General features: G+C 46.5%; 1 protein-coding gene and 1 long non-coding RNA gene across 3 annotated transcripts in view; both read right to left on the bottom strand.

The window, feature by feature from the left end:
- The window catches only part of ME3 (malic enzyme 3), a 172,036-nt gene that overhangs the window by 40,493 nt on the left and 104,671 nt on the right, over positions 1 to 26,872 (bottom strand). For both annotated transcript variants that reach the window (XM_039848267.1, XM_039848268.1), the window contains exons 5-7: positions 25,171 to 25,246; positions 16,771 to 16,932; positions 6,997 to 7,100 (exon numbers count right to left, since the gene is read on the bottom strand). In XM_039848267.1, the coding sequence (XP_039704201.1) occupies positions 6,997 to 7,100; positions 16,771 to 16,932; positions 25,171 to 25,246 (342 nt within the window). The remainder of the gene's footprint in view (positions 1 to 6,996; positions 7,101 to 16,770; positions 16,933 to 25,170; positions 25,247 to 26,872) is intronic.
- LOC120590448 (uncharacterized) lies at positions 3,350 to 6,985 on the bottom strand. The gene is made up of 2 exons (XR_005649724.1): positions 5,524 to 6,985; positions 3,350 to 5,127 (listed from the first exon to the last, which is right to left on the bottom strand). It is a non-coding gene; the product is annotated as an uncharacterized LOC120590448 (long non-coding RNA).

The raw sequence follows: 26,872 nt of genomic DNA on the forward strand, positions 1-26,872 counted from the left end.
CTGTAGTCATTACTTAAAAGCCCTGGAAATGTACGATTAGATACATTATTTATTTGTGCTGCTCCTAGCTTTCTATGATGACTTTTCTCACCTCAGTGGTGAAAAGAGAGCTCAATCCCAAAGTGCTGAACGCAGTACCTGTTACTCTTCTCTCACTGTCAGAAAAATACATCCTCTCACGGGACCAATTTGAAAAGTCAACTTCCAAAACAATAGACACATTTGTTGGGAAGGTGATGTGGCTTTCTGTATTTCCACAGGAAGCTTTTATAAGAAATCCCCTGAATGAGACAATCACTACTGCCTTACCTAACCAATGCATCTGCCATCTCCCCCTTCCATACTTATCAGCTGTTATGAGGTCGAGGATTGAGGCCAGGGAATCAGGCCCGAGCGAGCGCTGGTTGGTGGGAAAAGGCAGGCTTGATTCCTCCCCACATGTCCTCTGGGCCAGGGTGCCCAGAGGTGTAAGTGCTAACCCCACATGTGGAATAAAATTACATCAGGCCTGAAAACAGCTAGAGTTCCTCGTTACAAAGGGGATTCCAGCAGAAGCAGCAGGCAGAGCCCTGCTCAGGAGGTTTTCAGATGGAAGGACACTGTCAGAGCAGCAGGTGTATTGTCAAGGTGGACTGCCATGGCAGGTGAGTCCAGAGAAGGTACTGGGTTTTTCCTCACGTGGCCCCTGTGGGGAGTGTGTGGGAAATCTCTGTGTATTGGTCCTAAACCATCACCTCAGGCTCTAGTCTGACTCTGAAAATTGAGGGAGCTGGGGCCATTTTAAGAGCACGTCTTCTAGTATGTGATCTGTCAGAGTTTCTCAAACTTCAATCTTTGCATAGCTCTACTGGAAGCATCAGGAAAGCTTTAAAAATACAGATGCCCAGGCCTCAATCCAGGCCTCCGATGGCGTAGAAGCCCGGAGTCTGTTTTTGGTAATTCCCCTCATATTTACAACACCAGGCCAGGTTTGGGACCTGCAGATCAGTATTCGCATGCCTACTTTTATATGATCCATTGCTTTGTTCCAGAGTGGGTCAGGGGTGGGCGTGGGGGTGGAGTATACCCAAGGGAGCATATTCCTGAATGTTCTTGTAACTTAGAAGAAGTAGCTGCAGTTTCATGTGTACCAAATGGACAGGTTTTGTTTAGCTCTGGAACTATCCTGAACACCTGGCGAAGAAAAATCAGCCTTCAGATTCCTTTGGCCTCTGAGTCACTACTGAGCTGCAGGAGTCACAGAAGGACCAAGTGTGAGCGCTCACAGAACCACAGATGCTTAGGCCACTAGGCTCCTCACGGACCCAGAATGGCTAAAGCGTAGCACACACGCAGCCACACCTCGTTTCCCGTCTCCGAGGAGACACTGCTAATCAAACACAAGGCTGTTCCCAGTTGAACGTGGAGAGGCTTTAGAATCCTGGCCATTGGAGCTGGTACAAGGAATTAAACCTGTTAGTTGCCTTGCCATCCCTACCAGTAACATCCTGGTTGAATCCTAAATTTTGGTGAGTACTTTGACTTGGAGCCACAGGGTACGGTTCAGAAAATGGTGATGAGCCACGTTTTCTTCTCTCTCTATTCTCCTTCCCTAGATGAACTCATCATTGTCTTGGCATTAAATACCATCCATTAACTGGCAATTCCCAACTTTTTATTTTCACCTTATAACTCTTCTTGAGCTCCAGACTTGTAGAGAAGACTCAGAGGCTAGGAAAGCTTAGAGGTCAGGTCTAAGCTCCACTAGATACATATGAAATGTCTTCAAAGGAAAAATTCCTTGAGAGCAGGACTGTTTCTTTCTCCATGGATTGCCTGCCAGCTATGCCTGGCATAGCATGTTGTATACAGCAGGTAGTCAGTACATGACTGTCTATTTTATACGATACATTTCCCTGCTTATATGATTAACTCTGTCATTCTTCTCTTGCTCTTCTTGCATTTCCAGAGCACAACCTCCTATTACAGTGGCTGCCCTCTTCCTTGTGTCTCCCAGACTGGATGGGGTGTGGTAGTCTGTTACATCGATGGCTCCTCAACGAGCCATCCCTCTTGTTATTTACATCCTTGTGTTATCTTCTCCCTCAGAATCTGGTATGGACCTGTGATTTGCACTAGCCAGTAGAATGTGGAGAGAGTCACACTGTACCAGTTTCAGGTCTCAGGCTTAAGAAAACCTGGAAGCTTTCATTTTTGTATTCTTGGGAGCCCGGGACGGCCATGAATCAAGTTCAGCTACCTTGTTGAGAGAAGAGACCAGATGGAGAGGTCATGGGAAGAGGGAGAACCTCGAGATGCTACAAAGAGTGTGAGGAGCCCAGCCTTTCTTTTCAGTTCCAGCTGAGCCCACCAGCTGAAAGCAGTCCTATATGGCAGTGGTCTCCAACTTTTTTGGCACCAGGGATCGTTGCTCCTGTGAGAATCTAATACCTGATGATCTGAGGTGGAGCTGAGGCGGTGATGCTAGTGCTGGGGAGCAGCTGCAAATACAAATGAAGCTTCGCTCCCTCATCTACCACTTACCTCCTGCTGTGCAGCCTGGTTACTAACAGGACACAGATAGGTTCTAGTCTGTGGCCTAAGGGTTGGGGACCCATGCATAAGTGACTACTGGCAAGACCAGCAGAACTGTCCGGTTGAGTCAGCTCAGCTTGCGAGAATCAAGAGCAAAAAGAATGTGTTAAGCCACTAAGACTCGGGTGGTCTGTTCCACAGCAACAGATAACTAAAACGGGCTATATACTTTGACATTACAGACCAAGGGGCAGTCTTGGAATCTCACCTCCTGGCTTCCAGCCTTAAGCTTTGGTGCTCTGCTTTGTACGAAAGCCTGACTAGTACCAATTCCTTTGCTCCCTGTCAATCTGATCAGTAGAGGTAATTTAGTCATTTTATTAGCATATTTGAATAAAAACCTTTAGGGGCATCCTCCAAATGTAAGGGCAGAAACAAATGGGATGAGAAGCAGAGGGGAGATGGAGTGGGGGGAATCCCATTTGTGCTGACATGCAGAGGGAATGCATGCTGGAGCACATGGGATTGGCTCCAGAAGGGAGATGCTCACCTCATATTTAGAAGGCAGCTTTAAAGGGTGGGCTGGTGCAGGGTTGGCTTCAGAAACCAGGGGTCCAGGGCTGTTTGGATTTCTCTGAGACCTAGGACTTTCTACAAAGACCACTAATAATGATTCCCACTATGGTGTGAACCTTAGATTTCTAATGTGGGATGGTGTGTGTGTGTGTGTGTGTGTGTGTGTGTGTGTGTGTTTGTGTGTGTGTGTGTGTTGGAGAGCAGAGAGAGAGAGACTGAGAGAACATGAGGCTGAGAAAGACACAGAAAAAGAAAGAATTTTTTTGAAGCTAAAAAGCAGATGACCTTTTTTAAAAAGTTTTCTTAGAACTATCATTTCCCTTCCTCTTTATCACTCTTATCTCAGCAGCTTAGGAATCTCTCTATTTAGGCTTTGGGGTGCTAGAGAGAAAGGAGGTGGTTTCCTTTCCTGACCTGCCTAAAGGCTGAAGCTGATGCTGACATCGGACTTCTGACCAACCCAGGCCAAGCAGCAGACAGAGCCAGGGCAAACTTAAAACCGACCATTCCCATCCATTCTACTGTAAGTAACAGAAATGAACAAAGTAAATGGAAACTGTTGGGGGAAACTTGCCACTTGGGTGCAATGCTGGGGATCCCACTGCACACATGGCAGGGACAAAGCAGGAAGAATGAAACTACAAGTCTTTTCCATGGGAACATCAGGCATTGTCCCAGCTGTCAACAGGACACTTATCTATTGCCATGGTTCACAGCTTTACATGGACATTCCTTCTGGCCTGGTGCGTCCTCCCCAGTGGCCAAGCTCCAGGATAGTAACTGAGCCATAGTGACTTTTTTTCAGGCCAAAAAAATCTTAAGACACATCCTGATGAGTGGGTAGGGGCAAGAAGTTGGAGATTTTTTATTTATAGGATGTTTGGAAAGAGACAAGGATGTTGAAGGCAGGAGTCAACGTTTCTCAAGGTTCTTTCTCAAAATACATAGTTTGGCTTTGGCGCTGCTGACTCATCCCCAGGCCGGGCATTCCACCTTGGGGCTACTATATTCCCCAGAGTTCGGGGGGAGTCCAGCTCCTTCCCCACCTACAGTATCCAGAGAAACATCTGCTTTAACTTATTAGAGAGCCAAAACAACCAGCTGTCAAACCATCATCTTTTCCACTTAAGGACACGTTCCTCTTGGCTGACGCATGGCCCTCCCCAAGGGTTCGCCCCTGGACTGCCTGTGTGCCCGTGAGACTGTGAACTGCGTTTAATGATCATTTGAAGGGCCTCTTACATCCTAGTTTATGTAACCTTCTCACATAATAGCAAGACTTCTCTGTGGGGAATCATGGAATGACTACTGACTCATTAAATAAGCAGTGAGCCCTGGAAACAGGAAGCAAAAAGCAGGCTCTCAAAGCCAATTTCATTCCTTTCTCTTGTCACCCACAGGTAACTTCGCCTTTCAGAAAGCAGTCTGGCCTCGGAGTCAGAAGACTCAGGTTCAACTTCCTGCCCTGCCAGACATTGTGGGACTGAGACAGGCTCCTTGGCCTCTTCTGGCCTCTTATGGTTTCAGTTTCCTCTTCTATAAAACAGGAAAATTAATACCTATCCTGTCAGCCACGCAGGGATCTTAAAAGGTCCTGATAGGATACTGAGGTGGGAAGGCATCTTAAAGAGCATCTAAAGCTTAAATTTCCTCCTATAAGAACACGACCAATAAGCCGGACAAGCTATCCTTGAACTCCTTCTGTGACAGGGAACTCATTCTAAAAGAAGGTCCAGTGCACTGTGGGACAGCCCTGGTTTACTGTGAACTGCAAGCTGCCTCCTTTGGCATTCTTCCAACTTGCTTTTCTCCATGTGGGTATACGTTTACAGAAACAAGTCCTCTTCTGGAAGAACAGCTCTCAGGGTCCTGGAGAGAGTACTGTGCCCTTGGTACGGACAGAGCTAAGTCTTCTCCTTACCAGGCCAAGCCTTTAACTTCCTTCACTGTCATGATGATTGTTCTCCAGAGGCACTGCAGGTAATTTATGACCCTCAGAGTATCTTGTCTGGAACCAAATGTGGTATTCAGGATGGTCTGAAAGGGGGAGAATCAAGTGGGATATTCACCCCCCTTGCTCTAGATGATACACCTCTACTGATGTAGCTGACCCCAGAATGAGCTGCTTTGATGGTCACATCTCAATGGCAGCACTTCTTCCATGATCTCGGCTTTAAACACTGAGTGTCCTGATTACCGCCTCCTTTCTTTCCAGCTCATTCCCTCTAGTATCCAACTCAATAATTCTTAGGGCTCACCAGGACTTACCACCCACTGATCATACTACTGTCCCTACCATGCCCTCAGGTCCCTTCTCACCCAGCCTAGACCTCATGACACATCATTATAATCATCCCCTTGAATATACTCCCAATTCCTTTCTCTCTCTTTCTCTCTTGCCTGGCAAAATCCCAATGCTGATTGAAATCTTACTCTCCATCTCTTCCTGCCCTGCATCCAGACTGTTGAAACTGGCTAGAGAAAAAACATAGAAATAGGTTAATTGGCTTAAGTTAACTTCATGACCAGTAACTTCAAGGAGGCCCAGTGGAGCTCCCCAGTAATCATCCTTTAGTTCCCCAGTTTGGACATTCAAGGTCATACATCCTCCATCATTAAACCTCCGCCACCTCTGTCCCCATCTTCACTCTCAGTGGATGACCCTGCCTTCATTTAATGCGGCTCCTGCACGCTCCCCCACCACATCTACCCACCTGCTTGCATCTGTGCCTGGTGCTCTGCCTTCCCTCTGCCTCTGCGGATGGGCTTCTGTGCTCTAATCTAAGACTAAGCTCTCTGGGTGTGTACTAGATCCTTGCCTTCTTGCTTACTCAGAACTTTTGCCCCAACATCCAACACTCCATTACTAATTTCCTCTTTTCTACAGGATCATTCCCATCCTATATCATTACAATATTATTTTCTCTCATCTTAAAAAACAAAAACAAAAAACAAAATAAATGACAAAATGCTTTCTTCTTATTCCCAGATCAGGAGAACTAAAAGTTCAGTCACCTGTCCAACGCCACAGACCTAAGAGTGGGGGGTCAGTCAGCACACCCCAAAAATCCCACCCAAATGAGACTTCATAGCCTGCAGAGGCCAGAGTAGCTCTCTCTCCTGCAACCAGTCTGGTTTGAGTGGCTGAACTCAGGAAAGGGAATACTTTGCCAAGGACGTCCAGGCCAACCTTACCATACCTGAGCACTTTTGGGACATCAAGAAAGGCGGGAGGTTTTCAAGTGAGAAGGGGACCTGCTGGGTCTGCAGGGGCCGGCTGGGCTGCTGAAACTCTGTCTTGACTGACCTGACTGTCAGATGAAATGTGTGAGGGTGAAGGGGCTGTTTCCAGAACTCCAGCCAGCAGTATGCCAGCCACAGCAGGGTGAGTGGGTGGCCATGAAGGCAGGCAAGGGGCGGGGGGCGGAAGTGCCAATATCATGCACCCCAGTGCAGAGATGACACCTCATAAATCTCACAGGCCCAGCCCACGGTGGCTCATTAATGCTGCCTGGTCCTCATGTAGAGGTGGAAAGTGACAACTAGCATGGCAAGCAACCTTCTGAAGCCATTTTGTTAGAAGGGCACAATTTTTTCCTCCGCAATATCCTTATTTATGTTGAGAGCCAGAACATCTCAGGCTAAGGGGCTTTCCTCCTGGAACATCAGATACTTAACTACCTTCAGCCATCAATCTTTCTCCCCTCCCCTCTCTGTTCCCAAAGATTTTCACAGAGAATGAGCCCATTCGGCTTTGAGACTTCCAAGACATGGGGTCAAGTTGGAATTTTCAGACTTGCATGCATCTACTGCCTCTTGTTTGTGCATCTGCCAAAACCAGTGTTGACTTTAGTTATAATACCTCTTAAGAGCCCTCTTTCAAAAGGAACAAACTGACACACTTACTTGTCTGTCACGGCCTGCATGAACTCGTCCAGCAGGTCATCATACTCCTTCCCACGCACACGCTGGTGTTTCAGGCCAATGTACAGAGGGTCTCTGAGCAGCTCCTGGAACAGACAGCATCCATTCCCTCAAGTGTCCTGGTTTTTCAGGAAGGACCAGGGGGTAGGAGGGGAGGAGAGAGAAGGAAGTTGGCTGCCCTTCCCCGCTCCCCACCACAACACGCATACAAGGTGTCACCTCTGGAAGGATCTGAAGGCTAAGCCACTGACTGAGGGTGGACTCCCAAGTGGTCCCCACTTTATAAATCAGGATGCTCTGAACAGGCAAGCTCTCTCAGGCACAGTCTTCCAACCTCTGGCTCTAGGTTTATTCCAGGGTTTCTTAGTGATGGTACTGTTGACATTTGGCTTGGATAATTATTTGATGGGAGGACTGATGTGAATATTGTAGGCTATTTAGCAGCATCTCTGGTCTCTAGCCACTAGAAGTCAGTAGCACTCCCAGTTACAAAAAAAAAAAAAGAAATCTGTAGACATTGTCCAATGTCTTCTTGGGGACAAAAGTGCCCCTGGTTGAGAACCGTCATAGGCAGCATCTGGTTTGAAGTATTGGGTCTTGTTCAAAGCCACTGATCTGGACTCAGATTAGAAAACTTTCCTTCCCTCCCTCCTTCCTTCCTCCCTTCCTCTCTTCTTTCCTCCTCCCTTTCTTCCTTCCACAAAATCTTACTGAATATCCACCATGTATCTGGTACTATGCTAGGCTGTGGGAATACAAGGGTAAGAATGATACAAGCAGAAATTTCAGTTTAAGAAAAACGCCCACCTTAATGCCAGCCTGTGTTAGGTGACCCCCCCAGCCCCCCGCCTCTTGTAGCTCTTTGTCACAGTATTCACACGCTATTTGGTCATCTTCTGTGTTTGCATTAGTCTGATGACCGCTCCCACTGGCTAACTTCCCACCTCTCCTACGCCTCCCCCTCTATACTGAATCAGGTGACTCATTTCTGCATGACATGTTCATTTTTTCTCTGTTACTGCTGACATCTGGCCTCACAGGGGATTTGTAGAGGAGTGGAATGTGGCTGTTGCCTTCAAGGTGCTCACAGTCTGTTGCAGGTGGCTGATGAGTAAACCAACAAACTCTACTACAGGGCAGAGTGACCTTGCTTTAGAACAAAGTGTGGCGCATGGCAGCCCAGAGGAGAGAGGTAATTACCATTGAGAGATGGTGGGGGTTGTATCATGAAGGAAATGGTTAGGCATTAAAAGATGTACAGATTTTGATAGGTGAACTGGGCCCTCCAGACAGCACAAAGAAAGGCTTGGGGCTGGAGGTAGAAAGAGGAAAAAGTACCTTGTGTGTTTAGGAAACAGGAAGTAATTTCCCTGTGTTAGAGACTCCAGGAATTATCTATTTTTGTGTCTATCTCACAAAAATACCAGCTCCTTAAAGACAAGGTTTAGTGTTATCTTCATCTTCATCTGAACCGCCACTGCAGGATTCAGAGATAAGGAAACCCTGGCGGTGCCCTCAAGGGGCTTAGAGTCAAGTCTCACTTCCACTGACTAGCTGTGTGGCCTCAGGCAAACCACGTGACCTCTTGGAGCCTGCTCATCTGTCAAACGGGGACAAAATACCAACTGCATAGGATGATTGCAATGAATACAGGAAATGGTATATGTGAAAGAGCTTTGTGAATTACAACACACACTAAAAAGGCAGAGGCTTTGACTTTCATAGGGCTTCCTATGTGCCACATAGCAATAAATATTCTAAGTACCCGAATCTCCCTTACGAGGTATGGCAATGGAGATGTGCAACTCAGAACCTGCTGAGGGAGGGTAGTTGGTGGACAGCCTTCAGCTGCCACACTCTCCCTGGGCTGCTACCAGCCCATGACTGAGCATGCGGGTGCTAGGACAGGCCAGTTCTGCCCAGCCAAGGCTCCTCTCAGGCAATCTTTGCCCCGGGACTCCCATTGACCTGAGACTTTCCCAGGGCTGCACTGCAGACAGAGAGCTTCTTACGTCTCCCTCCTTCCTCCTCTCCTTTCGCAGGTGTCAGACCTGCATCATCGTCTGAAGGCCCCACCCACCTGCCAATTACTCCTGCTCCCTCCCTTTATTCTTCACAGGAGTTTTCCCCAGTCCACCTCTCAGACCTCTGTTTCCTGGAGGACCTGAGTGGACAAAGAGGCAGGTCTCATTATGTTCCCCCATTTTACAAAAATGGGACAACAAGGCACAGAAAGGTGAAACAACCTGCCCAGACCCTGGGTTAGTAAGTGGAAGAGCCAGTATTCAAACTCAGGCTGCCTGGCTCCAGACTCTATGAGCTTAACCACTGAGTCACACTGCTCAGGTGGCTCTTTTGTACATCAACCAGAATTGACTTATTTTTTGTGAAAGACACTGCTCTAGGTCCATGTTGTCTTGACAGCACTGTAGGAGGTGGTTGGGCAAAGGTGTAGGGGGCAGAAAAGAATAGGAAATATCTGCCTTCCTAGACTCTCACCCCAAGTTCAGGGTCCACATAACCCAAGGTGGGTTTAGCCCTTTCTCCAAGGCACCACAGATCTACATTAAAAAGAGGTGGGTCCTAACCTTCTTCTCTCGACCTCTCACCCCTGATATACATCCTTGAGATTGTTTAGGATTCTGCTCTGTCACAGTTGTGTGTGTGTGTGTGTGTGTGTGTGCGCGCGCGCGCGCACGTATGAGAATGAGTCACATATGGTGCCTACCCTTCCATGTGCCACCCTCAAATGGCCATCTAAAAACCAGGTAGAGGCAGCAAACATCCAGCCAAGGAGAAACAATAAAGTAAATGATGGTATAATGACTCAATGGACAGCTAATCATTAAAATTGGTAGTTTTTTAAGACTACGCAGCCACCTGGACAAATGTGGATGAGATTATTTAAAGTAAAAAAAAGCAGTACACGAAATTGCAGAGATATCATAATTTCAACTATCTGAAACACACACAAGCCTGGAAGGGCTTACACAGGAATGGTAAAAATAATTTAATTCTTGGCGTCTGCAGAAAATATTCACTTTTTTAGTTCTTATAGAGATTAAAAGGTCTGTAGTATGTTATAATTTGTAATGTTGCCGAATCATAGACTTGATTGGTGGGTGCATCAGGCAACAAAGAGTAAATTTCTCAGTGCTGCATATGTGGTTTCTGGGGCACATCAAATTCTCCAGTGATATTGAAGAATTTTAGGATTTTCCAAAAATTCCTCAGTAGATCTGCATGTAAGATGAAAAGTCAACCATAATGAGGTACAATTGAGGTATAAGGGTGATTATATAAAGCTTTAAAAAAAAGTCCTTGTATTCACTCTTAGAATACGAAGTTTTGTGCCTGAAATACTCAAAACTAAGCACACAAAAAATAGGAAAGAAAGTTTCTATATGGAGCTAACACTAAGAAAGAGCTTCTTATATTTGTATAGAACTCTCAAGTAATTCGCTCCTTCTGAATCAAAGTTAATTTGACCCTTCTGTCTTACATAGTCTCATCCTCAGTTACAGATGAGGAAGGTGGAGTTCAAGGGTTTAAATAAATTGCTCAAGCTCACACAGCCAGAAAGTAGCTAAACTGAAATCGAGCCTTGCTTTGACTGCATCTTTTGATAGTGCCCTTTCTGCCCTATCATTTGATGCCGTGGTGACTAGTAGACCTGAGGCTCCTCACCCTCTGCTTGGTCTTCCCGGAAAAGTTCGGTAGTGGCTGTGAAGGCCCCAGTTATCATCCTACCAACCAGGCTGGGGAGCAGTGACAGCCAGCATGGAGTCTGGGGGAAAGTTGTGTCACATCTCCAGCCAGCTGGATCTCCTTTGGCAGAAGGGAAAATAGCTTCTCTGAAACAGCAGAGGGCTACCTTGGCAGGGCATGGAGCAAGAAGTCCACATTCTGCCCTGTGACCTCCAGAGCGATTCAGCCATAAGATTGACTGCCAGCAAGGCGTGGGACTGTTAATTGGCCTGGACCCTCTCCTTGCAGCCCTCCTCTCTCTATCCTCAGATACTGGTTAAGAAGGGAAGTTTTCAGCAGGTAGTATTGCCAAATAAAATAAAGGATGCCCAGTTAAATTTGAATTTCAGATAGGCGGTAATATTTTTTTTAGTATAAATATATCCCAAGTATTGCGTAGAATATACTTATGCTAAAAAAATGATTAGCTATTTATCTGGAATTTAGATTTAACTGGTGTCCTACATTTTTCCTTTGCTAAATCTGGTAACCCTATCAAGAGAGGCAGAAGGAATCTTGAAGCTGGCAGTGTACTGTAGAGAAGGAGGCCTTGCTGGGGCCTGGAGGCCCTGGTCAGGATGCTCCCCATAAGCACCCTCAGTATGGCCTGGCTTTAGAATCAGAAGGGGATCTGAGTTTGAATTTAGGCTCTGCCACTTAACTAGCTCTGTGACTTTGGGCAAAGTATTTAACTTCTCCACTTCATTTTTCTTCTCTGTCAAATGGGGATAATAATGATCTCCACTGAATAATGCCAGGTCTTTGAGAAACAGATCCCTATTCATCAGTGTCTCTCCAGTGATGTTTACAGTGTTGGCACAAGGCAGGCCCTTAAAAGGCATTATGATGTGAGTTGCATGAATTCTAGGATTGGGTTAAGGAGATGTTGAATTAAGAGCTATGGATGTCTTCGAAATCACTTGGTTCAGCTTTCTCCAAATGAGTTTTTTGAGGCCCAGGAAGATTAAACCAGCTGCCCAAGGTCACAAAGCAAATTTGGTGGAAGCGACAAGGAGGAAACAACGGCTTCTGGACCAGGGGTCTTCCCAGGTGGGACCCACTTACTCACCTCCGAGCCCGCTGTTTTCCCTCAGAGAGTTATAGGTTCCCTTTGGAACCAAGTAAGTCTATAACTATGACTTCAGATCAAGGCCTTTGCCCAAAGCAGATGAGCCAAAGTTTCTCCTCTGCCGTGGGAGTTGAATATGCCCTCTATGCTGTGTGCTCGGCTCTGATTTCCTAGGGCTTTTCTTGGAGACGAAATGTCATGGAAAATGAAATGGTTTCCTCCTCTCCACTTGCCATATCACTGAACACTGGATTTAAGCTGGAAGAGAGATGAACCTCCTGGTTTGGGAAAATATTTATCTTGCGTAGCAACGGACACAAAAAGATGTTACTCAGACAGCATCCGGGGGTCTGGTGAGGCCTTGGCATTGGGTCCACGCTGGGGACACAGTGCACTGTCCCCCTCAGGGTGGTAGTTATGCCTACCACACATTTCTTTGGAAGTTTAGTTGAGCCCAAGGGTAAGCTACACAGATCCTAGGAAGGGCACCCGTATTGATCACATGTGCACAGAGCGAGAGCCTCTGATGGCACCACATGGTGAATGCTATTTGTTAGCTGGAATAAGGACGATTTCAAGAGATGAAGAAACTCTTTGACACCCAGCTAGGTTGGTGATCCCTTGCTTCCCTGGCAATCCAGCAACATCCCAAGGCACCATTTACCAGGCTCTGTTGATAATCTGTCCCTATGTCTATCTCCCTCGTAAGCTGACATGACATTCCTGCATCCCTGCATTGGTCAATTCCTCAGAGACTTACACAGCATCTCGTTGGGAGGTGAATCCATTAAGCCTCAAGACTTCTGCTAGGAGAGGCTAGCCATTTTAAAGGCAAGCACTCCAGGCTGCCCTGCAGAGCCCTTAGCATGGAGTGGGACGAGCACCGGTCTTGAACTCAAAGCTGGGGGAAACCATTTCTGCTCTGGAGCCCCTTTTCCTGTGCGAAATGAGTGGGTTGAACTGGTATTTTCAGTCTCTTTTTAACACGGACAGTCTGTTCCTCTGTCTGCTGTGTGCAGATGAAACAAAACACACAAGCCAATCCACACACAGCCGTGATGGAGGGCTGGGAGCAGGTGTGCTGCTTAACTGGGAGGGGCTCCCTCCCCTGCCCCTTTGGAACTTAATCGTGGAATGTCCCTTCTTCATGGGCTCACTGCCTCACAGATTTATTTTTCCAAACCTCTTTGGTGTCAGCAGGTAAAAGTGACTCAGAGTTTCAGGGTTGTAGACAGCAGATGTCTTCCTTTAACAGGAAGCTCGGAGAGTGTTTTCTCTGACTCTTTTGCCTCGGGAGTTTTTACAGAGACAGTCTCGCAGATGGTCTAGTTGTTCTGACACTAAAACCCGTCACAACATCACCCTCCCTGCACTGACAAGTGAGATGGAAGTTGAGGGGCTGAGCCTCTCACTCCTATTGTTCTCTGGCTCGCTCTGGGAGAGAGATGTGCCCCAAGACTTCTGGAGGGAAATATGTTGCAAATTGATCCATTTTTTTAAAAAAATGTAGTGTAGCAAGATCACACAGTGAATCCATTTGAAAAGAGATAAATCATCCTCTTCCCGATGTTGGCCACTTTGTAACTTTGGATTTTTGTGTTCTGAGTTTCTGGAAGAGGGTCTGGCTGGAGTTTACCTTTCTTTGGGGAGGGGAACCCGTGGAAATAGCATTAGTACACCCTCACTTGATTCTGAGTGTCCATGGCCCCCGACTATGTGAAACACCTACTTTCCAGTCTTCCTTACCTAGTCTATAACACAAATACCCAACTTCTTGGAGCAATGTGCCTCATAGACAAGGCAGTTGGGCAGCCAGATATACCTGGCTTCAAATCCCAACTCTGACCCTTAGAGTTTGAGACCTGAGGTAAGTAGTTAACATGTTTCAGTCTAAGTTCTCTCATCTGTAAAATGGGGAGAACAGTATCTCCTACAGCTGTTGTAGGAATTAAATGAGATTAAAATACATAAGAGCCCTAGAACTATGCCTGGCACATTGCAGGTGCTGGTACTGGTCTAACTGGACTGGGTGAGAACTGCTGTCTCTCACCCCCAAGTGTTGCTCCCTCCTCTCACCTGGGGAATACTCCGGTCCTTCCTGACAGGGGAAGCTCTCTCCCTTCCATGCCTAGGAAGGAGAGGTGATTCAAGGCCTCAAGTCCCAGGGGGAGAAGCAGACACTTTGAGTAGCTGCAATACATTAGCCATTAAAATGATCAATTAGGTGACAGTGTTGAAACACTGACAACTAGAATATTCTACCCACAGCCTGGCTCTCATTTATCTCCCTCATGCCTAGCAGAGTGCCTGACACCTACAAAACACTCAATAAATAAATGTAATAGATAAATAAATTTAAATGTCAAAAAATAAATTTAACTCTTGTTAAATAAGTAAAGAGAAAGTGTTCACAAAATCATCTTCACTGAAAAAATTAGAACAAATTATGGGCACATTATGATTACAACTAGGTAATAACTACATCTATACACACAGACAAATATTAAATGGGAACACAAATGTAGCATCATGGGAGAAATGCCACTTACTTTTTCTTTCAAGATTTTGAATAATGTTTTAAAAGTCACTTTAGTAATAAAAATTCTAAAAATAACGAAATGGCCTTTAGTTAATAAGGCAACAGAATCCAGGCTGGTGGTATGCTGTGGTGGGGGAGAGGAGCACGGATGTGGATTAAGCTCTCAGGGCCTCCATTTCCTCAACTGTAGAAGGAGGGTAATGCCCGATGCTCCACTCACAGGTTTGTCGGGCTTGAATGGGGTAGTCTGTGTAAAGGGCTTGGCCATGATTACTCGTGGTTTCCTGCCATCTTTCCTGGTGTGTTTGTTAAAAATTGGGACTAGCTCTAAACTTGAGCACACCATTGCTGGGTACTGGATCTTCAATAAAGGATCTTAACGCACCTGCTAGAAGTAACCAACACTGTTCCAGTGGATACGATGGCCTCAGAATCAAGCTCAAGCTGTTCCATTTCTGGCCTAGAGCCAGCTTTTAGGAGACAGAGAATGAAGGTCTCAGTTAAATTCCATTGGAACGCCCCAGGAGGTGTCGCATGGGAAGAATAACTAAAACAAAGTTTGCTGCACGCATGCATGGTTCCGTACATGTTCTTTGTGGCTAGGGGACAATTTCAGCAAAACCCAGGCATCTGGCTGTGGGGAGGGAACCACAGTGTGGAGACACAACCTTGAAGACTGGCCTTGACGAGCAACTCTAAGACTTGTGCCACCATCCAGCCTCCCGTTTCCTAGGCCGGTGGGGAGGGACACATGGAGAAGAGATTTAGGGCTGGAAGAATAAGCAGAAAACTTCTGGTCCTGTCCCTCACTTCTCCCTGTACCAGAAGGGGATCAAGTCCAGATCAGAGCAGGGACACCCCTGGCCGTCAGGAGTACTGGGTCCGGTGTCTTTGCTCCCCACTCTAGTCTTTCTCCTTCTCCCCTTGTTCTACCTCATCCCACTCCCGCCCCCATGATTTCCTAGCTCTGAAGCAAGGTGTGCCCCCTGTCCCCTCACTTGATTGAGGGTGTGGATGAAGCCTGAATAAGCACCATTCTGCACTGAGCTGCAGAAATGTGGACACATGGCGTCCAGGGAGGAGGAGGCCACGCAAGGAGCCATGGTGACTTTTCCTGAGAGAGATCTCCACAGAATGCAAAGAAGTATAACCTTTTTTGACAATATGAACCAAGAATCTAAAAAATAACCATTCCCCTTGCCTCAATATTTCTGTTTCTAGGAATTTATCCTTAGGAAACAATCAGAGATGGACACAGACTGATCTGCAAAAATAGGTATGAGAGTACAATTATACTGGCAAGAAGACTAGCAAAACCTAATTGTCCAACAGTAGAGTGTTTCTTATGTAAATTATGATATATTGGGCAGCTATTAAAATGACATTCCAGCTAAGTCATTAGGAAAACGGCTAATGACTTCAGAGATGCATTTTAAAAAGGAAGATACAAAACCGATAACATACATTACATTTTGGAAAGCAAAAAACAAAACTGTACATGCAATATGAACACAATTTTGTTTTTATAAATGCTTTGGGGGGAAAAGTTGGGAGAAAATAGAGCAAAATGTAAACAATGATTAGTATTGGTTGTGAGTGATATTTTATTTTAATATTTCTCTGGATTGTTTCAATTTTTAAAAAATAAACATGCACTCATTTTAAACTCAGAGATCAATGTCATTAAGAAGAAATACTTGGATATTTTTTCATGTTCTCTGACACACAGACACAGAGCTGAGACCATAGACATGCACAAACCCCGTGCCCCAGGGTGGTGGTACCCAGAGCAGACGAACTCTTGGCTGGGGATTGAGCTCCTTAAATCCTAAACCACCTGGAATCCTGCACCTGATCTCACTCACACACTGGGTCAGTCTCCCTCCCTGAATCTGCAGGACACTGATCTGCCTGATCAGACATTTTAGTCCTCAACCCCGGTGCTTCAGTTTGAGTCCTTTTACTGAGGTGGCTTGCCTCTAAAGTGCTCAAAAAAAACCCCAAAACTAAAACTAAAACCAAAAACCCAGCCCAGCAGCCACTCCCTCCTCACTCAGTGGCCTTCTTCACTAATGAGTCAGAGAGAAGCCCTGAAGGCAATGGAAGCTGCTTGCATTAATGGAGCAAGGAAGCAAAGAGCTCATCATGGAAGGCCTCAGGAGAGAGAGAGGGGGAAGAAGACCCAGCAGTGGCTGGGGGAAGAGAATGGGGCTGGGAGGGTATGTGTGGAGGGGGAAGGGCCTCCACTCTACAGCTATGTAGGGAAAGTGCCCTGGTGAAGGGGCCCAGCAAAGAAACTGGCCTTTGCAGACATAACTGCACCAAAGATGCTCCTCCCCTCCCCCCCACCCCCAGCTGCCACCTTCTAGCCCCAGAGCTCCCGGCTCAGGCAGTGCGTTACCTCATTGTTGGTGCCCACGTCCAGCAAGACGGGGAGGCACTGCTGCGGATTAACCCCTCCACACGCCGTGTACAGGGCCAGCTTGCCCACGGGGATGCCCATGCCATAGCAGCCCAGGTCTCCCAAGCCCAGGATGCGCTCCCCATCAGTCACCACCACGGCCTGAAAGAAAGCAAAGCAGGAGGCCATCAATCAGGAACAGCACCTCCTGTGACACAGTGCTCCTTTTAACAGCCCTAGTATGTCAGGTCTGACACCTAGAAGCCACTGCCTCTGCTGTAGACGGAATAGCTTGTCTGGGTTAAGGCCAAAGGATTCATTCAACTGCAGGTGGCGGGTCTTTCTCCCAACCCACTCCTCTTTCTGGCAGGCTGGTGAGAAACCCCACAGAAGTAAGATGACAGAAAGACACCTGCCTTGCATTCAGAGGTTTTGGCTTGGGGCTGCAGAAACAGCTGGAGGGAAAACACATGTAGTCACTCTTCTTCAAAAAACCAAGCAGACGGAGATTTAGGGGGCCAGGGAGGGAAGGACATAATGAAAAGAGATAATGAAAAACTAGTGTTCATGCTGCTGCTATAACCCCAGGGTGTATAGACAAATGTAAGTGCTCTTGGTCCTGCTCCTGGAGTATAATAAATCCTATGTGCAAAGGACAGAGCTCCTTGTGACATGCTGGGGTCGCTATTTCACGTGAAACCAAGAGGGTTCTCAAGTTGTACTGGAATTACCTTTGTGTTTTGGCAAATAATCGCTGAGGGCACAGTAGGTAGGAGACAGTGCTAGTTGAAGGCTTACTTACTGTGAATTAACAGGTGCTGATGAAGCTGATGGCGATGACAGAAATGATTATATGATTATGATGGATATTCATTTACTCACTCATTTAACACATATTTACGAAGTATCTATTTTGCATAAGACACTGTGCCAGGTCCTAGGGGAAGGAGCTTCAGTTTGCTCATCCGTAAAAACTAGTAGGCATGGGCCCAGCCCTTAAAGAACAAAGGGGCAAAATGGAGATGGAATATGTACATTTAAATTATAACTCTGGGAGGAAAGTGTGAGTGCAGCAGAACAGGACAGGGCAGCAGAGCTTGAGAGAAGGGAGAGTTACCTCCTGTGGGGTAAGTGCTTCATGAGGGGACACACGTGACAGGTAGAGATTGTCCATCAGGGGTGTGGCTGGGGAGAAAGGCATTTGATGCAAAAGGAAATTAAGATCCAGGATAGAGGTGGGGGTGTATAGGCTGTGTGTGGAGGTGTAGGTCACATGAAAAGAGAGGATAGAAAGTCAAGCAGGAGTCAGACTGTGAAGGGCCTGAATGTCAGGCCAAGGAGAACCCCTGAAGATGACAGTGAACCCGTTTATAGATTACCCCAACCTGCTCGCCATCTCTAAGTGAGTTAGGTTTAAGGGGCTACCCATTCCTTCCATTGGAGCCTGGCTTTGGGTCAGACGTAGGACCAGCTCTGAGCTATGGATGTCCTGATTGGCCCCAAGCATGGTGCCAATGGGCACCACAGGGGTCAGTTCGATCCATGAAGGTACAATGCTGGGCACTAGGGATAAAGATGTGAAGACTCATCTTTGCCCTGGAAAAGTTTATGATCGAGTACCCAAAGGGTCCACAGCATCTTCTCACTTCTTTTCTCTATCTCTTCAGGGGCAAGTGCACACAAAGGCTGTGCTGCGTTTTGGCAGAAATAAGTGTAAATATTCTTAAAAACACTCTTCCACTTCTGAAAATGGAGCTCTAGAGAGTGTAATAGACCCACGAAGGTCACCAATCCCTCTTAGATTGCTCTGCTGCCTCCATGGAGGGTGCTCACAACCCACAACTCACCTGATCCCACGGCCCTGGTGGGCAGGCGGCTGTTACCCCTGTTTCACAGGTGAGCAAACTGAAGCTCTCAGACCTTCACATTCTATACACACTTAAGTCTCTGCCATACACCAGGCACTGGACTTAATGTTTCCACACCAGTTATCTTAGAAAGTTTAGATGACCTGCTTGTGTATGTGGCAGGTTGGGAGCCAGGCTTTGGGTTCCTGGCTCAGGGCTCCTTCGACCACCCCATTGGGCTGAGTTAAAGCACTCGTGCTCTTGGCAAAACTCTGCCCGGCCTCTGTGCCACCGTTCCCGCAGCCTGCCTCTGACCTCCTCCTGGCAGCTCTCCCTGGTGGAGCCTATGCCCTCATGCTGCTCCTGGGAGCCCAAACTCTGGTCATTTCTCTACCATCTGTCCTAATCAAACCTTATTTTGGTTCCCATTTTCTTAGAATTTCTCTCTGCTGAGAGACACTGAGTTAAGCAGAAGAAATCAACCACGACTCTACAGTGTGAACCCTACAACTCTAGCGCCTTTTAAGATAGTAAAGGGGCTCTGCAATGAGGCCCTTCCAGCCTGGCAGTGTCCAAGGGCACTCTACTGCATCCCAGCTCCTCCGAGGGAATGCCTCACCTCCATCTGTCATCCACTCTTAATTCTACCAAGCTAACGGTTGGGTTACTGCAACAGCTTTACAACCAGACTCTCATCTTTCTTTCCATCTCGCCTGCCAATCAGTGTTTGAGTCATTGTATCAGAAGCCCGTTTTCGTTATGTCATCCCCAGGCTCAAAGACCTTTCGTGACTTCTAACTGTCCATAAAATAGGGTTCAAAATACTTAACTCTTTGATGACTTGAACCCAACATATCTTTTGAAACTTATTTCCTGCTACATCAGCAGGAAAATTGCCTAGTCTAGCCGAACGGGCCTCTTCATTCCTGCCAGACACTCTGAAGTCATCTATAATCTCTTAGCTCTCAGCCTCTATATTTCCCTCTCCTAGAAGGGTCTCTTCTCAGCAGCGCAAATCCTGCCCATCGCAATCAAATGCGATTTCTTCTAGCACTTGTGTCTACTCCACACCTGCCTGCTTTGCCTGCTTGCCTTCCACAAACATTTATTAAGTACCTCCGTTTGCCAAGCCCCACATCTGCTACTTAAACATTTAATAGTGATAGCATCTGAGTTCTTATTTAAAGCTTTTAAAATGCACATTTTATCTCACCAAACAGTCTAATGGTTAATGGCAGGGATTTGGAGTCTGATAACTAGTGTTTGAATCTATGCGCCTTGATGATTTGCCATGTGTAATCTTGAGTCAACAGGTAACTTTTCCGAGTTTTAATTTTCCATGAAAGGGGAATAATAATAATACCTAACTCATCGGTTTGTTGTAAAGATGAAATAACATGTCTTATTTTAACCAGGTGCCTTGTATAAAGTAAGTAATCAGTAAATGGTGCTTCTCTTATGATTATAAAGATTATGACTGGGGCAGAGATTATATATTAGAATTTTTAATTGTTTCATCTCTCTCTACTTCACCATTACCACAGAGAAACCATACAATAATTGTCTGTTAAATGAACGAATGAAAGGGAAATCAGGGGGAGACCTTGGCAAATGCAGCTTTTAAGAAAGTCCGGCCATGTGAAGCTCAATAGCATTCTAACCCAGACATCTTCATCCATTCAAATGGCTTCTACTGTCATCTCTAAGCAGATGCTTACGAGATAACTGTCTGCTGGACACCAACACTTGGCCATTGGAATCTTCCCAAATTCCCCAAGTCCTTAACCAAATGAATCCACTTTTCCCCTTTACTCCCTTTAAACCTTTTACTTCTGCTGTCCTCCCTTCCTCTGTTAACTCCTATCTCGCAGGCTCAAAGCTGTCCAGCCTTCTTTGGCTCCTCTCTGTCATTAGTCAACCACAGCCAATCAGTCACTGAGTTCTCCTGATCTGACCTGCTCCACATTAATTCTCATCTGTTCCATGATCTTCATCCCCACTACTACTCCTTGGATCAGCTCAACCACTTCTCACTTAACCACTGCAGTGGTCTCCTGACTGGTCTCTGTCTTCTTGGATTTTCCCTATTCCATTGCATTTTTCCAAAGACTGTAACAAATGACTGATGGATTCAGGGGTTGAAGACCTGGCTCCCTTGCCCCAACTCAGGATGACTTGGAAGGGCCATCCCAGCTCCAGAACCTCCACATGGGCTGAGTTTTTCTTGAGACGTCACTCAGCCTGGTCTCCTCCTCTGCTCTATCCTGCCTCTTTCCCATCTAGAAGTGTTGATCCCACGAGTACTCCCTAATATGCTCCTAATATGCTACTCTTCATCTCGAACTGTTTCCCAGGAAATTCAACTTCTGACACTGAGAAGACTGGGGTTTAACAGATGGGGGTCCCGTGCATGACAGGCAGGCACTTGGCACTTGCTTCTGGTCCAAGCTTAATCAATAAAGTAGCTGGCGCCCAGTGGCAGAGGATGTTCCCTCGGCTTCATTGCCCAGCCGCCACTCAGCACCTCCTTCCCAAAGCTGTTGGGACTGGGAGGAGGGAGAGATTTAGGAGCTTGGGAAAACTGTTGGGGGGAGGCTGTTCTCTGCTGAGCTTTTCTCCCGGCTCAGGCGATGGCTGCTGTGGGAAAGAGTCAGAAAAGCAGTTCTCACTCCTCTTTGTGATTTATGCTGGACAGCTCTGGGTGGCCTGACCCTCCCCTTCCTCCCTGAACAAGGGGGGGCCTACAAAACTTCATGTCCCCCAGCCCTGGGCTGTGGCCTCACTTTTCTCGCAGCCTTCTCTTACATCTCGGTCCGCATCTCTGCTTTCTGGCTGGGAAACCATCAAAAGTCATCTTTTATCTTCTGAGTTGATTCAGAAGCTCCGCTGAAGCCCCCCTTCCTCCAGCCAAGTGGCCAACAACGTCAGGGTCCGAAGGTAACTGTGCCTTGAAAAACTCAGCTCAGCAGCTGGGGAAGAGGTAGCTAGCAACAGGACTATGGGTGGCATCAACACTTATTCGTGGGTGACCGCAGCCAAGCCACTTAACCTCAGCTTGCTCACCCTTCCCCATTTTTCAGGACCCACCCAAGGGTTTTAGAAGCACTCCTTACTCCATTCTGATCACAGTGACTATGAGAATTGAAAGAAATAACAAAGGGGAAGTCAGCATCAGCTCTGTACCATGTCAGCGTCAGTACCACGAAAGGGATATAATAAGCAGAGATGCTCTACCAAAGTAAGAACAACCTTCATCTCTATTTCTTGACATAACTAGAGAAAACACACCAGTAAACAAGAAAGACTGCAGCCTGGAACATTCCGAACCATTGAAAGGGCAGCCCTGGGAATTAGAAGGAAGGACCCTCCAGTAAAAGGTTGGTAGACAGGGTAGCGGGGACTGGGGTAAGCTGGGAGTAGCCCCATCAGCCCTAATTGACTTGTTAACATGCCAAACTATAGGCCCAATATTCAGAGCTCCTGGTTTTTTCAGACAAGCTGGAAATCCATGTGTTTTGTTTTTTTAAATGAAGTCTCCTGATTTAAAAATGTTACCTACAAATTCAAAATGTTCAAAAACCATTGAGGGCCAAATCAAACATGTGTAGGGGCCAAACTGGCTGGCTGCCCGTTTGTGGCCTGTGACTCCCAGGTAAGGAGGCCCCTTCCACAGCTGCCCTTAAGCCCCTGTAGTCTCTTCCCTGCACTGCTGTGTGAACTACAGCTACCTCTTCCTCCTCCAGCGATGACACTGTCCATTCAAGTGCCCTTCAGCCTTGTACAGACTTTATCATGGTTAATCCTCACAACAGGAAAACAAAGATCAGAGAGGTTATCTGCACATATGGCAGATAAATGGACGATTCCAGACCAGAACCCGGTCTGTCTTACTGCAAAGGCAGAGCCGATTCTTCCATATGGTTACTGGAATTGACCTCAGGGTTTCTTCAAAGTGAGACAGAAATAAAAGGTGGAGGGGAGGAGGCGTTCCCAGGCATTCACTCATCCACTCTGGGGTACTGCGGGGCCGGTGGTCAGCCAGTCACCCTGTATGTTCCTCGCTCCCAGGCTCCTCTCTTTGGCAGACACAGTCTACTATAATTGCTTCTGGGTCAGTCTCTCTAATTAGACTGCGAGCTTCTCGAGGTCAGACCTGCACACATTCTCTATCCCTCAAACCACCGGGGAACTCTTACAGAGTAAATGTTTACAAAATGGCTGTTGAATGCAACTGGATTAGATGTACTGGCCCAGAGCTTCTCATGTAACTTATGCTTTCCCCAGAGGCTCTGGGTATCTCTCTTTGTTTGAGGGCTGTTAGAGTCCCTCTTTTTCCAGGGTGGCCCTAAGCTTCAGTTTCTCTTTCTCTAGAATCATAAAGAATTGCTGACTTCATCCCTCTAGTAATTAGCACTCAGAACTAAGAAGGTTCTCAAAATATGTTTGTTGAAGTCAGCGGAGATTTAGCAGCTAAGTTTCTATTTTGAATTTAAAAGAACAATTTGTAGTCAGGGTCTGTGTTTTTCTCATTTTGCATTCCTCACAGCAGGGCCCTGGGTACAGTTTTGTAAACTGTGCCCTGATAAAAGGAGCAATTGGAACCTGAAATCCAGCCCATGAACCCACCCCACACATTTCAGCCTAGAGGAAGGAGCACCTTAATTTTACTGGTTAAGAAGGAGTGGCTTTTTGTCATTCTTTCTAATTCCTCATAACTTGCACAAAGGCACCATACGTGTTAGTGGAGACCCTACCTCACCACTCCTGGCGCAGTTCTTTGTACACGGAAGACACTCATCATATCCATCAACTGAGTTCATTCAACTCAGCAAGCATCTACTGAGCCCTTACTATGTACAAGCTTTCACCATGGTTGACGTATCCAGTAAGGTGGAAAGGTTAGTTTGCATGACCTCAGCAGCGTGTCCCCACAACGCAGGCTGGAGTTAACTTCCCATCGGTGAGCTAACTTCCTTTAATGTCCTGAAGATTTTATTACATATCCATGCTAGACGTGCCCTGGAAACTTCGTTCTTCTGGGACTGGGACCAACCGCAGGGCCAAGGCCTAACATGTAACTGGAGTGTAAGCAGATAAGCAGGAAGGAGAAGCACAGGGTGAAATCGTACCCAGACAGAGATGGATGAAATGAGCTGTTCTTGGGGGCTGGGACTGCAGTCCAATGTCCTGCCCTGGCTGCTCTAGCTCTGAGCTACCACTCCCCTGACAGGGCCAAAGTGGGTGGGGCACAGAGAGGTAGGGGGAGACAGGCTGCATTTTCTGCCTGGTGGAGAGAGGTGGGGGTTGCCCAACAACTGGCAGGGATAGAGGGAGGGAGGCCCTGGAGAGGAAACAGTGGGGGAGTGCCTCAGTCTCCCAGTTGAGGCAGGGAGGTGCCAGCCTTGACCCTGGGAGGTGCTCATACTGGGCTTGGTCAGCTCCAACCCCGCCCCAGCTCATGTGCCAGGAATGCCCTCACTAAGCAGCCAGCAGATGTTTTGCATTTCTGTTTCACCTATTTTAATTTTTTAATTATTATTATTTTCATTTATTTTTATTTTTTCGTAAATATGACAGTGATCCTAGATGCCAGAGCCCCTCTAACTCTGCCACAGAAGTCCCTACAGCAGGAGGAGATCTGGTGATATAGCCAGAGGCTAAGCACTTTCTACAAAGCTGCATGTTTTATATTTTAAAATGAACACAAATTTTGCATTCTATATTATATATATATCCTGTTTATTATATAAAAATGTTTTCCCCTTAACTTTTTTGAGGAAGAAGTGCCAGGTTTATTTTGTCACTCTAAATATACATCATCCTACGCTCTCACCCCCCACCACACCCCCCACCACTGCTGTGTACAACCAGGTGTTAAAGTCTTGTTTGTCAGAAGCGTTTTTGTTGCAGAATGTCCCCACCCCGCATCCTACTCTCTCCAAGGATTAACTGTCCAACTCTATCCCTCAATTCAAGGCCCTGCTGCAATGTCACCTCCCCCATGAAGTCTTCCTAGATTCCCCTCGGGCTAAAAGCAATCTCTGCCTCTTTGAACGCTCCCAGATCTTTCTGTGTGTCTTGTTTATCTCTGATCAAGTTCCCCCTTGTCAGAGTTTTTGTGTCTCTGTCTTATTTTCCTCAAGTCAGCTACTTGGGAAGAGGGTCTATGTCTGAGTCTCCCCTGTATCCACGATGGAACTGGCAGTGTATATTTAGTAGGTACTCGATACATGCTGAACATATTTTCAGATGACGACAATGACCACGACTACTCCCATTAATAATTATAATATATTAATAATAATGTATTAAAATAATAATAATAAAGGACTGTTTCACATGGGTGCCTGGTTAATGCAAACCTCTGCTTTGTGGTGCGTTTATGCTTGGCTGTTCCGGTCTACAGTCTGGGCCTGGGAAAACGGGGCAGAGGCTTGCCTTCAGTGTTGCAACGGCTCATTTTGTAGCTGAGAATGACTCTGGTCCAGGCCGAAAGGATTCACCCAAAAACAGAGCAACAGCAAAAAAAAAAACAACAACAATAGGATCATACCTTAATATTGTCTTCTGGCCAAGAGTTCAGCATTGTTGCAAGGTGGCCCTTGTCATGAATGGTGATGAACAGCCCACTAGGAGAAACAAAATACGTACACACAGAGAAACCAGGCAGTCAGACTCGGAACTGAACAAAGATCACAGGAACTGTGTATCATTGTATCACTTAATTTTGCCCATAGGCCTGGGTAAGTGGGGTCCCTGCCCAAAGCCCCAACAGTTTAGAGGGCCCTGCTCTGGTCCTCTTTCAACTTCTCTTCTCCAAAAGGAGTCCACAGGGCCGAGGGTGGTGCACACCTGGAGCCTCTGCTCACCAGAGCCTGCGCTTTCCCTTCCTCCCTCTAGACCAGGCACATAGGACCCCAGAATTCTCTGGCCAAACGGCCCTCAGTGCTGCTTTCAGGGACTGTGACTGGAACTCGAACATGTGGATTGAGGTGTCCAGACACAGGTACATGAGGCTTCTTGCAGTGGGGGATGGAGCTGGGGATGGGAAGAGGGGTGGGCTACCAGCTGTGAGCCAGTTTTCTCTGTACCACTAGAGTCTGAGAATTCTAAATTCAAACCTGGCCTTCCTGACTATCACGAAGGTATATTTGTAAAGGCAGGAGACTAGAACACATTTTACTTAAGAGTTTATTAGCTTGATTCAGAACTTTCAATGTTTAGAACATGTATGTGGTCCTGGGCTAGGGAGAGGGGAGTGGTGCAGAGGATGGCAAGGAGTTTGTCTTCTTTGAAGGCACTTCAAGCTTATCATGTCCAAAACCAATTTTATGATCTAATCTTCCACCACCATGACTCGAAGACAAGAGAAAACAAAGACCCAAGACAAAACTGATCTATTCCTTTGCTCCCTTTCTCAGTGAGCATTACCACCCCACCCCCCATACATCTAGTTTAACAATCCCAAAACCCTGGAGTCATTGTTGACATTTTCCTCTCCCCTTTTATACAACCCATTGCCAAGTCCCTCAATTCTACTTTCTAAATAGCTCCCGGTTCACACAATTCTTCCATCTGTAGCACCACCTCCCTGGTCTAGGCTCCCGATATCTCTTCTCTAAAGTGCCACAGTAACTTTGTGACATCCCCTCTTGTCTCTCTCCAGCCTATTATCTGTACAGTAGAAAGAGTGATATTCTTGGAATGAGTCTTACTATGTTATCCGTTGTGCTAAATATCTTTCATGTCTTCCATGGCTCTTAGAATAAAGACCAAAGTCCTTAACATGACCTACCTGCAAGGCCCTGTGTGGTCTGGCCCTTCTCAACTTCTTCCCTTCATCCTTAACTTCATTCCCCAGTCACCAGCCACACTGGCTTTCTTCCCATTCCTCCATGTGCCATGATTTTCTTACCCAGGGTCAGTTCACATACTGTTCTCTCTGCCTGGCCTCCTCCCTCTCCTCATTCTTTGTCTGGTTAATTCCTACTCATTCTTCTGATGACTTCTGATTCAAATCTAAGGTTCCTGGTTACATATTCTCAAAGTACCCCATCTCTACATACATGAACTTACTCCATTTATTTGTGTAGGTATTTGGTTAATATTTTCTCCTCCATTAGATTGTAGTCTTCATCAGGGCAAGGTCTGCATTTATTTTGTTGTTGTTGTTTACCACCGTATGCTCAGGTTTAGTCCATAATAGATGTTCAATACCTAATTTCTGAATAAGTGGAGAAGTGAATACATGAACT

Source organism: Pteropus medius, unplaced genomic scaffold (assembly GCF_902729225.1).
Source record: "Pteropus medius unplaced genomic scaffold, Ma_sr-lr_union100, whole genome shotgun sequence".
Taxonomy (NCBI): Eukaryota; Metazoa; Chordata; class Mammalia; order Chiroptera; family Pteropodidae; genus Pteropus; species Pteropus medius.